Source organism: Glandiceps talaboti, chromosome 18 (assembly GCF_964340395.1).
Source record: "Glandiceps talaboti chromosome 18, keGlaTala1.1, whole genome shotgun sequence".
Classification (NCBI taxonomy): Eukaryota; Metazoa; Hemichordata; class Enteropneusta; family Spengelidae; genus Glandiceps; species Glandiceps talaboti.
The window spans coordinates 6,884,825-6,901,088 of NC_135566.1; the positions used below are offsets into that span (position 1 = coordinate 6,884,825).

Below are 16,264 nucleotides of genomic sequence, written 5' to 3' on the forward strand. Positions count from 1 at the left end.
AACATGAATGAGTTGAACTTTTTGTATAAACTCTTTCACCATAACCCAGGTACTGATTCACACAATCTTTGCAGGGTATCACTCCAAATGATATGTGCACAGTGAAATTTGCATATGAATAATGCATATTGAGTGGTATGATTTACATAATATGAATAATAACACAACATTTTTTCAAAGTTTTTCATTGTAACCCATGTTCCGATTCACATAAGGTTTGCAGAGATTTTCTCATAAAGATATGCACAGAATGATATTTGCATATGATGCATATCAAGTGTGTCATTTACATAATATCAGGTTTTTAATATTCCTATACATTATGAAGTATTAACTGATAATTCAATGTGTTTATTGGATGTCTGGCTTACCCGGAAGAAACGTCTTCATTTATTTGTCCACTCTTTTATTCTGTATGGAAACTGAGTATGAAATATGGATGTAAATAGTTTATTTATTTATGTCACTGCATAATTTATTAATCTGACTGCATAATTTATTGAATCTCGCACCAAATATGTCATTTCAGCTTCCCTAGATACCGATTCAGTAGATTGGCACGCCATGACTGGTTACCATGGCAGCAGTGATATGGAAGATGAACATCCACTGTCAGGGTATCCATGGTTTCATGGTACATTATCACGTATTGATGCAGCACAGTTGGTGTTACAGGGAGGACCAATGAACCATGGTGTGTTCCTGGTCAGACAAAGTGAGACCCGAAGAGGAGAATACGTACTCACGTTTAATTTCCAAGGCAGAGCGAAGGTACGTCATTTAAACATTTTCAGATCTTCTGAGCAAAATCATATTAACTCTATACAAGAGACCAGGAAGTATATAAAACATTTTGTGAATATGTAAACATTAAAGAGTGGATGAATGAAAATGGCTGAGTGTATGCAGTAATTTTCTATGTGTGTTTTGAAAAACAAAGGCAGTTACATACGGAAAAAGACTGTAAAAAGATTTACAAAGGTATTCAGTATTGACTTTGGTAGGCCACCATTTTGTCTGGTTCATTTTTTGGTGAAATATGTCATCTTGTAAAATTCTTATCTTTTCTGTTTGTTTTTTTCTGTTTTAATTTACAGCATCTTCGTATGTCATTAAACAATGAAGGACAATGTAGAGTTCAACATCTATGGTTCCAGACTATCTTTGACATGTTAGAACATTTCAGGTCACATCCGATACCGTTAGAATCAGGTGGATCGTCGGACGTAACATTGACCAATTTTGTTGTAAACATACCGCGAGCTCCTGAGAGAACTATAGCAAGTGCCCCTGCCACACCGAATGCAATATCTGACTCTCAACAAAGCATACCCCAACTACAACAATCACTCTCTGTGCCTAGTCATTCAAGTTTGCCACTCTCAGATGTAGCAGCGCCCCCTAGTGGTGGGAACAATGGTTCACTCTCAGTTAGTAACTCTACAGAAAGTGAATTGAATCAGGTGCTGACGTTCAGCGGCTCCGTGCGAGTACGTACAAACTCGGCAGGAAGTGACTCCAGCCCGCACTCCAACCAAGGACGAGCGATTGAAAATATGTATTCTTTCATGTGAACCATATAAACTCAATGAATCAAGCTACATCATAATCCATTTCTATCTATGTATGATAACAGGACTGCTAAGCAGCACAAACTAATGTTTTTAATTTTTGGAGGAATAAAAAAAAAACAAGCAGAGTAGAATTTAGCTAATATATTAAATTATGTTTATCAAATTTTATTTTAATATGAGACTTAGACCGAAATGTTTACTAAAATGTAAATTTTACACTTTTGATGGTTCACTGTGTATACTCTCGGTTAAAATTGATCGAGTGGTCACAGTGATACACGGTGACAGCATTTTTGATGGCTGAAATAACCATTATGTAAAGACCTGTATACAAGTAGAAATGATAGCTGTAGTGTACTCAAAAACACAAGATTATACAGTTATTGTCTGTTGAGGACTAGTGTATACCCATGCTGCATCATAGATTGGGGGGGGGGGGTTTATGTTATACAAAAATCATGGTGACTTATATATACTTTGCAAGATCATTGGGGGCGATGTGAAGCTAGTACAAGGTTACCACTGATTGGATAACATCCATATACTTTTTCACTCATTAATAATACAACCAACAGATGGGCTTGTTTCCTTCCTTTTCTAACCAATCAGAATGGGTCTTATAAAGTGCTTCACATTATCTGATCATTGGAGACATTTCAAAGGTTTGTTTTGATGAACTGTTTTGTTACAATGAAGTATGTACTCCATATTAGAAATGTAATTTTGAGGGATATGAAAGGATGTTCATTATAACAGATTGTTCAGTATAAAGAGGTTACAGTGTGTAGAGACATGATGTAGCCAATGGTATCATATAGCTGCAATTGATATGCCAGTAATCAGCTAGTGTTTGGTAGATATAGCAACTCGCTGTCAAACTCACATGCTTTTTTCAACCACAAGAAACATGCAGTACTAACCAAAAAAAGAAATTCTGGTTAGTCATAGACCAAGGATGAACTCTGGGAGCTGTGGGTTCTCTGCTCTAGTCAACTTAGTACTGCATAATATACTAGCAGTCTGTATTGACCAATGCAGTGATGGTTACTTGAAGTTCTTCTGATTACTGACACATGAGGGCGCTGTTGCATAAGGATCAGAATATGTCAAAACAACAATCACTTTTTTTTGTCAAATGTGCATAACCTCAATATGCAAATAGTTGTACCCCTAGAAGAAGGCATCCCCAAGTTGCAGAATAACATTAACCTCCTGAGGACATAAACACCAGTTATCCCTCAACCATCCCTCTCCCCCTACCCAATCCCACCCCCCAAACTAACATCAATATGTAGAATGAAAGCAAAGTAACCAGACAGCATGAGATATCTAAATAAAGTTCTGAAAACATTTTTTTTCAAATTTCAATTTCATCAAATTATAGCAAAAAGAATTTTCTTTGCATTGGCAGTCCTAGTTGCCACCAAAATTGTTCTGTATTCTAGAAGAAGTGTTCAAATTTTAAATTTGTATCATGATTTTGCATGGTACATTGTCGGTGGGTTATTGGATCCATGTATTAACATTGTTAGGAATACCCAGTCATTTACAATTTGCATTTATCTCCCTTTTGTATGTTAAGTATTACGTCATTTAATAGCAGCTGTTAATCAATGAGATAAAAAAGGGATTCCGAACTCAGAAAGTAGTATCTTAATTTGTCAGTAACTACCTGACCGCCATAGCAAGCTTGGTGACTATTAACCTGACAACCATTCACCCACTCTGCTATGGTGGCTAGCAGCCTCGTCACCCCTACTGTCAGCAATTGTTGGCACATTCTCATTGTGTTCTGTGTAGTGGGTTGTGCCATATTTGCAAAACAGGGCTGATAGGGTGACTACGTGTATATACAGATGTAGAGGGTTTCTGAGATCACAATATACAACAACATAGGTTGATGGAAGATACCAAAACTTGACCTGGTGGGCTAAGAATTGAAACAATATTCCAGTAAGTGGAAATTATTCCATCATTGTATTCAGACAGTCTTATCCTAGAAATTGAAACAGGATCAAGAAGTCATTTTCCCTGTAGCAGGACAGGAACTATTAAGTTGAAATAACAAATTTTTAAAAAGTCAGAATTCAGTGTATTCAGAGAAACTTGTAAAAGGCATCACATTTTCATAGTAAAAAATACACAGTGACATATCACTGTTTTCATGTCCTTGGCAATTATTTCACTCAAGCTGCTGACAGAAGTTTGTTTAAAACATATACTGTATTCATAACTTTTAGTCTGCATATTTCACAGCAAGTTCTTTGTGGTAAAGGGAAAGATTCTAAACACCACAGTATTTTAGGTCTTATTGGAGAGACCATTTTTTTTTTGTGATAAATGCTTGTTGTTCAGTGTAGAAGTGTACCTATGTGCCACATAGATGTTTTGATATTGTGAAGGATGCTATAAAACACTTATTTTTAATCCGGAAGAAAAAAAATGACAAATTGTTGTCAGTGTCTGAATTCTGCCAAGTTGAAACTTGCGTACATTATGGAATATCAGTATATATATATATATGTCCATCACCTGTGAAGAAGTGCAAATATACATATGTCCAATACGCCATATTCTTGTTACGTGCCTTACTGTCATTTTCAAAAGAAGTGCCACTAGAGGACGCCCCACATGAAGACAAGTGAGGAGAAGTCAACAGAATGTAGATAAAACAATTCTGTGAGTTCCAAAAATTACATGATCTTTGAAACAAAGTTGGCAGAAGATCTTGACTGATTGAGAATGTGAACCAATTTTGCTGTAAACACATTTGGATATAGTAGTTACCTATCTTAACCCTGAGGTCTGGTCCTAAAAAAGCTTCTGGACAGCACTCCTAGTGGCCAAACTGTACAATCTTTTGTTTTTTTGATAACCAGAATATGGCTTATATCTAAGAGATGAAGATGATAATGATAATATTTTAGAGGAGGATGACAATAGTGGTAACCATGACAACATGATATATTTAAAGTTATTGTCCGAAGATGATCCAAGAATCGTCGAGATAAAAAAAAATTATAAACAATCAAGAAATGTCTATAACAATAAGTATCAAGTGTTCAGACTTCCATTGCTAAAAGATCTGATGCAAAATTCCATCAATCAATGCAAGTTTTAGACATAGTTATAAAATACAATGTACATTTTTTTGTTGATTTCCAGTGTTTACACTAGAGCAATCATGTGTGATTATACAAAATCACCAAGGCACATTAATTTATGTAATCTGCCTACATGCCATAATGATAATTACCATTTGTGTCACATTTTGCCAAAACTGTTCTCACCACTGTCGTATTTTTCTCCTCCCAGTATATACAGACATACACGGAAGTATGGACATAGTAATCCAGGAATGTGTATTCACAATAATAGTTCTAAATAGACCCACATGAATTATTTAATGTTGTAGATTTTTAACTTGAAAAGTTGTCATGAAAATTTATATAACGAATTATGCAATTTCGTTTCAATACTTCAAGGAATTTGATATTTTGATGTACCCAGTGGAGATGTGTGTTTTTATCTAAACAAGTTATCCAAGAGGAATTTGTTTTAGATGCTTATCATACCATCCCATACAGGAAGGTCTGTACTAAAAATGCTGTGAGCGTGTGTATTGTGTGGCTCTAAACTATTTTAGACCGTAAGATTCGTCATGTCATTCAGCCCTTTCAGGCTTCTCTAATCACAGTCTCGGTTACCCAGGCTCTCACCGCTGGGGGCTGTTCTATGAGACCACACAGACAAGAGTCTGGGGAAAACATATTCCAACTACCCAGGAACGGAAGTCACACAGTACATTACAACCATAAAACATGGGCTTACATGGCCTGTTTGTTGTAATTAATATATCAGTCGCTTGAGAAGTGATAATCTGTAGTGAAGGTACCCGAATCATTCAGCCTGCAATGTTGGACATAAAGTACTCCCCATGATGCACTGCTTCATAGGCTACTTCCTGTGTGAGATAGTTGGAATCTCGTTTCACCAGACTCTCGTTTGAGGTGGTCTCACAGGCAGCGCCCCAGTGGTGAGAGGCTGGATAACCGAGACTACTCTAATCAGTGAAATGGAACTGTAAACCTTGAAATTTTCGCTAAATTTTATTTTCACTTATTTCACTGGACAACAGAAATGTGAAAATAAGTAGTGACTAAACTGCCCTGTCGTACATGAACACAATATACCAGTCTGGTAATTAGTAATATTTGGTCTCTGAGACTAGCGGAAGACTGTAAAACCACAAACAGTTTCTAGTGGTGAAAATATCACAGGTTTACAGCATCTGATATGGTGGTGTGACACGTCGTATCTTAAACTATTTTTACATCAAAATAGATCAGTATGAAAATGGAATCGCTTTCACTTACAAATTCTGTCATGCAACTGCGGGAACTTAGAGAAGATTTCTTTCAATATAAATCAGTACATTTTGCTTCAAAAAGTGAGATGGCTATAATTTACCCAGTAGTCAAGATATTTCTTGTCAAGTCAAGTCAAAATGTGGAAATTTTCTCTCTGTTAATAGTCAAAATCAAAATCCGATTTCAAAATGAAACAAAAATCAACTATCATTTTTCTAATTGTCAGTTTTAAGTATATCATTGTCACAAATCATGTGAAATTGTATCTATTGTCCTATATTACACGTCTGTATATTTCCTGTATATCAGGTAACCTCTTTCCTGAATTTAGTTTATTTCATGCATTGGGATAACAAACTCTGTAAAAAAAAGTGATTCATTAATTATCCCATTTTTTGACATAATACAAGTAATTTGATGAGTTACCAATATTTACAGGCTTTATATATTGCTTGAATTTTGAAAAGTAAACAGTCTTTGATGCATTCCACATTTGGATTAAAAAATACTTCAATTTCACAAATCCTGTCGACTTCTCTGAAAATCTGAACATAATTTTACATGTTTCCTGCAGTGGTTACCATGATGAAGAGGGTAATCACAATGCCAATTTTTGCTGTCAGAAACGATGACATAAACTTCGCTTTGTAAACATTTGCTTTTTTTGAACTGTAGAGGGCGTCCTTCCTAGAGGGCGTCCTTCCTAGCTGCCTTATTTGTATGCATTCAGATGTAGTCTGTGCATTGTACAAGACGTGAACAATTTACTGTACACCAAGAATGTCACGCTTACTGTGAATTATAAATATTTTAACAATTTAACTACAGATTTAAACTTTTATTGTAACATTGTGCTATTATTAAAACATTTTAAAAGTTTACAAAGCCGATGGTAGTATTATCATTTTGATATGCCCATGCACATACATACATACATTCCATCACAGTAGTGAAAATTATGAAATAACCACAATAGAACAGAATACCGAATACACGCCCCACACACACACACAGACAGACAGACAGACAGACAGACATACATACACACACACACACACGCACGCACGCACGCATGCATGCATGCATGCATGCATACATACATACATACATACATACATACATACATACATACATACATACATACATACATACATACATACATACAATGAACATACATACATTCTACACAATTCAAATTGTGAAATAACGAGGAGACCCCACACACACACACACTACATAATGGAAATTATGAAATAACCACAAAGAGAAGGGAATAGTACTTTGTAAAACCTTGTAGAATGAGATGGCTTTTATTGACATAGGGTTGATCTCCATACAGTAGCTGTACAAAATATATAGGAAGAGAAATAAACCTTGAAAGTCTGTGGATTCTTCCAATTCCTGCGAGTCAAAAAGTTAAAGCTATCAAGTTTTGGACTCAGTCCATGGAACTTTTCCATTTGTTGTATTTTCAAAGACAGTGAAATGCTACAGAGAGGTGTTCAGTTATAAACAAATCAATAAGTACTACTGGCCATAAAGAGAGAGCAATATGCAGCCTATTATGATCTTGTTTACCTCGTCAATAAAGAGCAAAAAAAAAAATGATCAACTTATATTTCATGCAAACCTGAAGTTTTATACATTCCGTGGCATGAAAAGAGAATCATATACATTACTACATACTGAAGTGCCTTCAAATCAACAGTGAATGAAATTTCATAAAATGTTCTTATAAATAGCGCCCTCTAGCAGTTAATCTTGCAGTGACATCCTTTTCATGCAAAAATAAATTGTCACTCAGTTGTATTGTAAGGGACAGATAGTATTGCCTTCCGATTCTCATGAAGGGCATACATTAAATTTGCTGGTCTGAGGTAGAAGACAGTTTTTACCAGCTATGCCACTATAATTTGAATCATAAGAGAACCTTGCATTTTATTTCTATAAATTTGATTTCAACATGATTTCTGAAACATGGCCAATTCATTCAAGAGATTTCAATTTGTAATCATACGAAAAATCAACTTCACTTTCTACCTTCTCGATTGTTATTTTATCGTGCTTGCAAACTTTGACATCAAATTGCGCCACATTTTTTACATCTAGACAGCAAAATAAAGATAGATCGTACTAGCCTAAGTATGACAATGTGAGGGCGCTGTTCGTATTTCACTTCAGATTGGTTTACTCTCCTCAATCTACAGATATCGTAAAAGTCATTGTGTAAGATTTGATATCGTAGATACACTATAAAGTCATACTAGTATTAGCCTCTTACAAAGAAAGTTAAAGGCAGTGAGGGGGCTTACAACTTTTAAAACCCACTTCAAGTAAACTTTTGTTCTTAACATCAAGATTAAATGATATGTGGAGAGGGAGCCATCTTATGAATCGGCAGGGGCCTATTATACTTGAATGACTAATAATTGAAAATCTAGCAAATTTTTTGCATAGTGGCTACTTTTTCTGTAATGTCTTCCCATCATGGCCAGAGTGATGGTAGGTAAACACAGTGTGTGTTGTGTACCACCGAATGGCAGTATTTTTGTGCACATTTTGAATATCTTACTACAGAACTGGAAAGTAAATAATTCCCTAAAAATTCTTAGTAAATCTGAGAACTTGATGAGTAATTTCTCCTTCTGGAAGGGATATGCTGCCCTCACATGGTGCATAAAGTGAAAAAAAATACAAAAAATTGGCCAGAATCAATATTTTTACAAACAGTTTTAAAATGAATACAAAATGGCCTTTCAGGTTTGATTCTCAGCATCAAGAAGAAGGTGCCATACTATTCTGTTTAACTTGCTGTAAAAGTTTTGCATGAACACTGCTCTAGTTTATCCGGTGCCAACATCAATTACGATTTGGACGGGATGGGAAAGTTAAGAAAGTTGTGCAAACCTAAGAGTTGCGTTTTTGAGTTGTTGGTTCAAGAAACTGCAACACTTTCAAGTCAAATCTATGGTTACCAAAAGCAACAGAAACTACCAATCACCTGCTGACATGATCATGATAATAAATTTCATTGGCTAAAAAAACTTGGAAGAATCTACAGACTATGAATAAATAAATACATGATGGCATTGATTGGCATGACTGCTCTGATTCATGATTGCACAAGTCAACCTGTCCATTAAATCACTGAAAGTATTCTAACATTTGTAGTACCCTACTTCAAACTAGGATTCTTGTAATACCTACTACTGAGTTTTTTAATTCTACACTACTCGAACCTGAATCTTTTTTTACCTTTTAGTCTCTCTCTATGTAAGAATTGTAAAAAGTCTACTACAGTATCTAAAACTATAAAAGTTGGACAAACACACGGTCATTATAAACGACAGGCAGAATTTGGAATGCAAAGACGCATGTGACCATTGCAAAAATAAGGGATGGTTAAAAACTTAAAAACCTCTTGTATTTTTTTATAAGAAAGTAAAAAGAATTCTAACTAAAAAAATTCTACCAGAATGTGAAGTGCCCCTGCCCAGATATGTATGCTAGCCTGTTATGAGTGTGCAGTGCTGGTAGTACAGTGCATGGAATAGTGCAAATATTTCCAAAGCTCAAAATGGTATAGCATACTAATTATTCCACTGATTCCAATTTCAACCCAAATTCCTTCCCCAAAAAAATTCTCACTACAAATGTTTTTTTTCCTATTTCAAATAAAAAATATTTACAAAATGAGTTGGATAGCAGCTGTGCAGGCTTGTTTATCATCATTCCCTAAGGAGCTGCATTTAATTAGATTTCGTCACCTGCAATTCAAATATAGACAGCCTTACCACCCCCTCTATGATATGGTACATTCCCAGGCTTCAGCCAATAACACTGGGGCATATCCCACTGGAATGCAGTGTCAGCCCAATCAAAATAGGGCCTAGTACACTGGAATGCAGCTGCAGTGGGTGGCAGGTCTATCTGGATGTGCACAACACAAAAATTGTCAGCCTATCCTGTGCAAAGGGCCGTACAGCGCCCTCACCGTCCGAACACCTCAAAACTGTACAAAATCCAGTAAATACATATGATATTCCGAATCTCCACTATTGTACAGTTTCATTTCTAAGTTGACACTCTCTTTCTCTCCCCCTGTGTCAACATTCATTGCTCCTATCTTAGTTTCAAAGCCTACGCATTTCAGCAAAACCATCCACGGCTTATTTCAGGTATATACAAAAAAATCGTCCAGTATGTAATTTAAGCATCGTCGAGTCCAAGGCTTGGCAGTTTCGATGTCCTCCAATAAATAAGTTAAACGTCTTAGATTTGCACTTTGTATAAATTGTGTTCATTTTAAGTTCAGCACCTGCAAGTACATATCATACAGAGAGACACATGGGGTTGGTGTAGTACTGGCCGGTTCCCATAGTAACTTAGTCCCACGGTTGGGGTGATGGTGGTAACTCGGATGCACTTGCTACAGATGAGCTGAACAATAGAGAAGAAATATGTATATTACTATCAGATCAACAGACAGCATTCAAACATCAAATACAAAAACAGTCACTTCTGATTACATTTCACAAGGAGAGAAAAACCTAACAATGTGTAAACATGAATATTTCCTTTGTGACCACATTGCACGAGTATGCTACACAGAATGGCACACCTTGAAGACCAATTCATTTAAATAACCAAAGAACCTTGAATCACCTAAGAATTTTCATGTTCCTGGTCCTTTTTGACACAATAAAAGAAACTTATGGTTCACGGTCTAGTTGTGATGTTTTACACTGAAGGGAATATGCACTTAGGAGTCATGAATATTCATTGTTCAACCATGACTATATTGTTTCTGCTGACTCCCATGATGCAATAGCTCACAGCAAAGAAACCCTATAAAGGCACAAGATCATCTTGATGTTTCTCTGAAATATTGTACAAGGGGGCCATTGACCTAATGTACTGAATAAACTACTTTTTGTTTCTCCGAGATCACAAGTAATTGAAGGTGATGCAAAATCATGACATGACTCTCCAGAACCCATAATTTATGGAAAATCTTTATTTCCTGGAGTGGTGTTCCCCTTTAATGTAATAATTGACCAGTAGTTTCCAACATCCTGGGTAGTTGCAGATAAAACATTCACAGTATTTTTAGTTAGGAAAAGGTGAATATTTGATAGTAAGTAACTGACCATGGTATATCTTCTTACCTTGCAAAACTCTTAAAGGCAGCTGAATGGGGATTTATGCATAATGGAACACTATTGCCTTGGTGTCTGTCTGTGATAAATTTATGAAGGCGGTCTGCAGATTAAAACATATCAGCATCTCATCAGAACATGAAAAATATCACAGATATAATATAGAAATCTACATACTGAATTTAAAAGAAGGAAAACTCGTTTTATTTTGCATCAAAAAAAAAAGACTTCACAAAATATTTTACAGTTATGATGAAAAAATGCTCTGTTTTGTTAATGACTATAAGATTATTCACAAAAGGGTTAGATTTTTATCTGACCCAAAATAAAACAAGTTTACCTTCTTTTAAATGTTAACTGAGGTAACATGGTGTTCTGTTGATGTGATTATCTTTGCTGAAGGCATCATTCTTAGAGTAATCTCAAAACGTATTATCAATTATTCATTACATAACCACCCACACACCACCCACACCCCCACATACACACCATACACAAATACATGTACATGTATACTATGCACATACATGTACATGTATACTATGCACATGTGCATGTATAAAGTCGTGTACCCACATACATACATAGACACACACACACACACTCACTCACATACACTGACACACACACAGACAGACAGACAGACAGACAGACAGACAGACACACACACACACACACACACACACACACACACACACACACACACACACACACACACACACACACACACACACACACACACACACACACACACACACACACACACACACACACACACACACACACACACACCACCACCACCACCACCACCACAACACACACAGAGCCAACCTGACAGTAAAACAGTTTACCTTTAACATGATGGACAGATGACAATCCATCTTCAAAAGTTGAATTAAATGGCACTTGTGAGGCGGGTTCAAAGTCTGATGTATATTGCCTTCCTGATGATGTATTATGACAACATTTACACATACAAGTATGATACCGTAGTCTTCCTTCATCTAAATATGGATGTGCTAGTGCATCTGTACAATTGATTCTTTTATCCTACATGGTGAAAAAAACACAACAATGTTATTGCCATGCTATGACTTGAAAACTTACATTACAACAATATGTACAATTTATAAATGACATGTTGTATTTTAAACGAAAATAAATCCTTGTCTTTCAACACAACAGTATTTTTGTCTATGTCATCAGTTCTGTAGTACTTCTCTGTCATGAAAAAATGTGCTGATGTCATCAGTTCTGTAGTATGTCTGTCATCAGTTCTGTAGTACTTCAGTCACAACAACGTGTCTATGTCATCAGTTGGGTAGTACTTCAGTCACGACAATGTGTGTGTCATCAGTTCTGTAGTACTTCAGTCACAATATCATTATGTGCCTATGTCATCAGTTCTGTAGTACTTGTTATTGTATGTCATTAAAATATGTGTTCATGTCATCACCCATAGAAATACTTATGACATGAAACTCAACTTTACAAAAAAAAAACTTGAAAGTAATTCTCAATAATAGCCCTGGGGGCCTTAGGTCAAGAGAATTACTTCTGCATCTTACTGACGAAACAATTGAGAACATGGTCAAAAGAGAACTTGAAAAGCTCACATTTGAAATGAGTTTAACAAACTTACTGGGTTAAATACCAACATTCTGCATAGTAAATGTACAGCTTCATGAGTAGCTTGATTGGATAGAGTATATAGTGCAGCCAATGAGGGCGGTTTGTGGGCTACCCTGAGTATGTGTGCTTTAGCGCCCTCACAGGCATACTTCAAATCATCTATTGTTGGCGTTCCTAGTAGATCAGTTATCAAATCGAGCTGTGGGAGAAACACAGAAACAAAGGAATCACATACAATTGCAAATGAGGACAGCATTTCTTTTCCAGGTAGTGAACTTTACATAACATGCACACATTTTAATATTTGTTTTTTGGTGAAACAGAACTTCAACCAGATGCTTACAGAAAGTTACAGACGAAAAAAAAAAAACAGTAAAATTAACGTCTTCTACAAAAGAACCATAAGCCAGGCTGTGCCGGTGAAATTACTAAATATTTCCCTCTAATTCAACAGAATTAAATTAATGACTTGTACGATATAATAATGACATTATTATGGTTGCTAGGCAACATTGTAATTTTTAAATCTGTTGGGCCTGAATTCAGAAATATTTAAAGAGTCAAATATTTGTATTGTTTAATAGTTCACTTGCTAGAGTTTGGATCAGAAACTTTGCTAATATTTAGATATAGTATTTAACTGTGTTGTAGCATGAGAAATATTGCAATGACCTTCCTGTGACAAGTATCACCATGCTAACCTTTGTTTGAAATTCATATCAAAGATTTGCTGGAGCTATATCTTAAAAAAACTTGCCTTACAACTAAATAAATCATATATGTAGTTGTGTGGCAACATTTTGTAAAATGTACATATTAAACTTCTGGTCAGCAAAGAGCAATTTTTTTTCTTTCTGTTAGCAGTAAAGTAAGCCAACACAAAGACTGATATTGATAACACCGTCACAGCATTATGAAAATATGATGTCTTTTTTTTTTTACAGCAAGGTGTTTCTATTATGTATATGTCACAGATTATAAACATAATACCTCTACAATGAAATGAATATTGACAAGTCCTTCACCAAACAATGAATTAATCCTAAATCCCAAAAAATTAACCTTCTATTCCTGTTAATCTCCCATAAAGCAGATTCCACATTACAAGGATTATGTATTTTGCCGACAGATTTCAATGCTATATTCAAAGTTCCGTACATAATATTTGGCACACTTGGTACACCTGGTTGAAACATCTAGTGATATTTCTGATAAAAAAAACTGCTGTCTAGACACCCAATAAACACCATTACATACATAACCACAGACACCATCTCTAACCTACAGTGTTTACCTAAGATTATGTAAGACAAAAAAAATTATATAAATGCACTCTTGTCACGACTGAAAAATGATCAATAGTTGTAATACGTTAAATACTAATTCAATGATGGATTCAGTGGAAGTTCATCTATTGGATGTGTAATTGAATTAAACGGAACGGCTAAATTTGTCCCAATTCACTGAACGATCTCAGTAACAAAAGATAAAGCTATCAATGTAGTAGCTATATCTGCCAGCAGGTAATCAAATTCACAGATCTAGATCTTTTTTATCAGATTCATGAAGTATCATGTTTCCAAATATGCAGAGTCTACTGCTACTAATCACGCGTTGATAATATCACTGATAAGGAACAAGTAAAACAGTGAATATTTGATACTAGAGTTGACAGATTCATCTGCTGCGGTCGGTCACTGTAGTTTTAATAAACTCAACTGTGCTTCATCAATTTGAAATCATTTGATTATGAAAAGACAGAGATGTAGAGGGGAAATAGGGTTTTAGAAAAAAAATTCACAATTTAAGAGAAATTCTGAGTCAAAATAAGTCTAGCATGGTGCTAGTCATTGAGCTTTATGTATGATCCTAAAAGTGTCACACACACAGACAACTCATGATCATCCAACAGTACAGTGATTCCATTAAAACATTTCTGCCAAGAATTTACAAAAATTGGTGAAAGATTCAAACTGCTATTGGACTCATTTAGTGTAAAATCTACACACTCGAAAGAGTAAAAAAAAACATCACAAACATCTAATCCATGTCACTGGGTTGTGTGCATTCAACCTATCTCAAATACATAACCTACATGCATCTGTGTTGTGTGCATTCAACCCATCTAAAATATCTAACAAATGCAACTGCATACTCAAACAAACCACCACAAAAACTATCTTACCTGTGCAACTGGGCTCTGTGCTTGAAACAATATCCTCCTTCCTAAAAGCTCAGCAAATATGCATCCAACGGACCACACATCCACTGCAGTACTATAGTGTTTAGTCCCTGTTAAAATCTCTGGCGCACGATAGTACTGAGTTACTACTTCCTGAGTCATGTGTCTACTTTCATCTGGCTCCATAACCCGAGCTAAGCCAAAGTCACATATCTGGAAACAGAGGCAGGATTTGAGAAATTAATCATACATTATACCATGCACAAGCCAGGTTCAACAAAAAATATGGAAATATGCTCTGGTCATTCTACATCACAACAACACACATCTATGTCATGACTATGCGTGACTACATCACTGGTTCCACTGTGTTCGAAATCTGAGTCAAAATGTTCAAAATCGCTATTACTTTCCCTGAGTTTTCGTTGATATTACTGGTGCTGGTATAATTATGTTATTCCCCAATATTTTTCGTCATTCAGCCAGAAAATACTCGTGACCTAAGAGTTGTTACTACTCGTATAACAACTCGTAGTGATAAAGCCCCCTTAGGTCTTTTGTATTTACCTAGCTGAACAAAGGAAAATATTGGGGAATATTATCTCAGCATAGGTAGGTATAAAGGAAAGACATGAAATATTCATTGATGCATGCATTCACATAGAACTCAGTATGACAGCAAAGCCCCCTTAGCTATAAGACTCAGCATTATATCTTTGCAGTCCATCAAACTAGGCTTAGGATGATGCAGTTTTAATGTTATTCATCAAAGTCAGATCTCTGAGCATGTCATGATAACAAAATCTTCAGTTACTGTGCACTGGTAAGGTACTGACTGCAAAGAGTTTCTTGGTTTTCTTTGGTTTTCTTATCTAGTGATTCTGCATCAACATTATGTCCTTTGAAGTACAGAAATCTGTTTTGAATTTGAACTTACAACCAACAGTTCTACTGCTAAATGTAAGTGGATTCTATAATTTACCGGTATATGTAAACGTATGATATAATTGTTTCAAATTCAAAACAGATTTCTGTGTTTCAGAGGGCATAATTTTTGTCGTTGATGTAGAACTAGATTAGAAAGCCAACGATATTACAGTTTGTGAGCTAGCTTGAAATAACAAGACAAAGACAACTGTAAGAGGTTTCAAAAAGGAAATACAATCTTCATTTTTAGTTAGACTTACTTTAAGTACACAGTTACTGTTGACAAGTAGATTGCCTGGTTTAATGTCCCTGTGGAGTATATGGGCAGAGTGTAGGTACTTCAAACCTGTTGGGGAAGCAGACCACAAAACTCAGATATTAGTAGTAATACGACAAAGTGCTCAAATCAATTGCAAATCT

General features: G+C 35.6%; 2 protein-coding genes across 5 annotated transcripts in view; one reads left to right on the top strand and one right to left on the bottom strand.

Moving 5' to 3' along the window:
• LOC144448769 (SH2B adapter protein 2-like) overlaps positions 1-6,819 on the top strand; it is a 28,771-nt gene extending 21,952 nt beyond the window's left edge. Inside the window, exons 6-7 of the mRNA XM_078139047.1 lie at positions 530-771; positions 1,098-6,819. Coding sequence (XP_077995173.1) covers positions 530-771; positions 1,098-1,574 — 719 coding nt within the window. The 3' untranslated portion in view covers positions 1,575-6,819. The remainder of the gene's footprint in view (positions 1-529; positions 772-1,097) is intronic.
• A 402-nt stretch (positions 6,820-7,221) lies between these two features.
• The window catches only part of LOC144449588 (serine/threonine-protein kinase NLK-like), a 32,966-nt gene continuing 23,923 nt past the window's right edge, over positions 7,222-16,264 (bottom strand). For 3 of the 4 annotated variants that reach the window (XM_078140149.1, XM_078140151.1, XM_078140152.1), the window contains exons 5-10: positions 16,105-16,190; positions 14,921-15,130; positions 12,746-12,934; positions 11,955-12,153; positions 11,113-11,206; positions 7,222-10,384 (exon numbers count right to left, since the gene is read on the bottom strand). In XM_078140149.1, coding sequence (XP_077996275.1) covers positions 10,330-10,384; positions 11,113-11,206; positions 11,955-12,153; positions 12,746-12,934; positions 14,921-15,130; positions 16,105-16,190 — 833 coding nt within the window. In that variant the 3' untranslated portion in view covers positions 7,222-10,329. Of the gene's footprint in view, positions 10,385-11,094; positions 11,207-11,954; positions 12,154-12,745; positions 12,935-14,920; positions 15,131-16,104; positions 16,191-16,264 lie in introns of all 4 variants that reach the window. The other variant, XM_078140150.1, reaches the window with a different exon arrangement.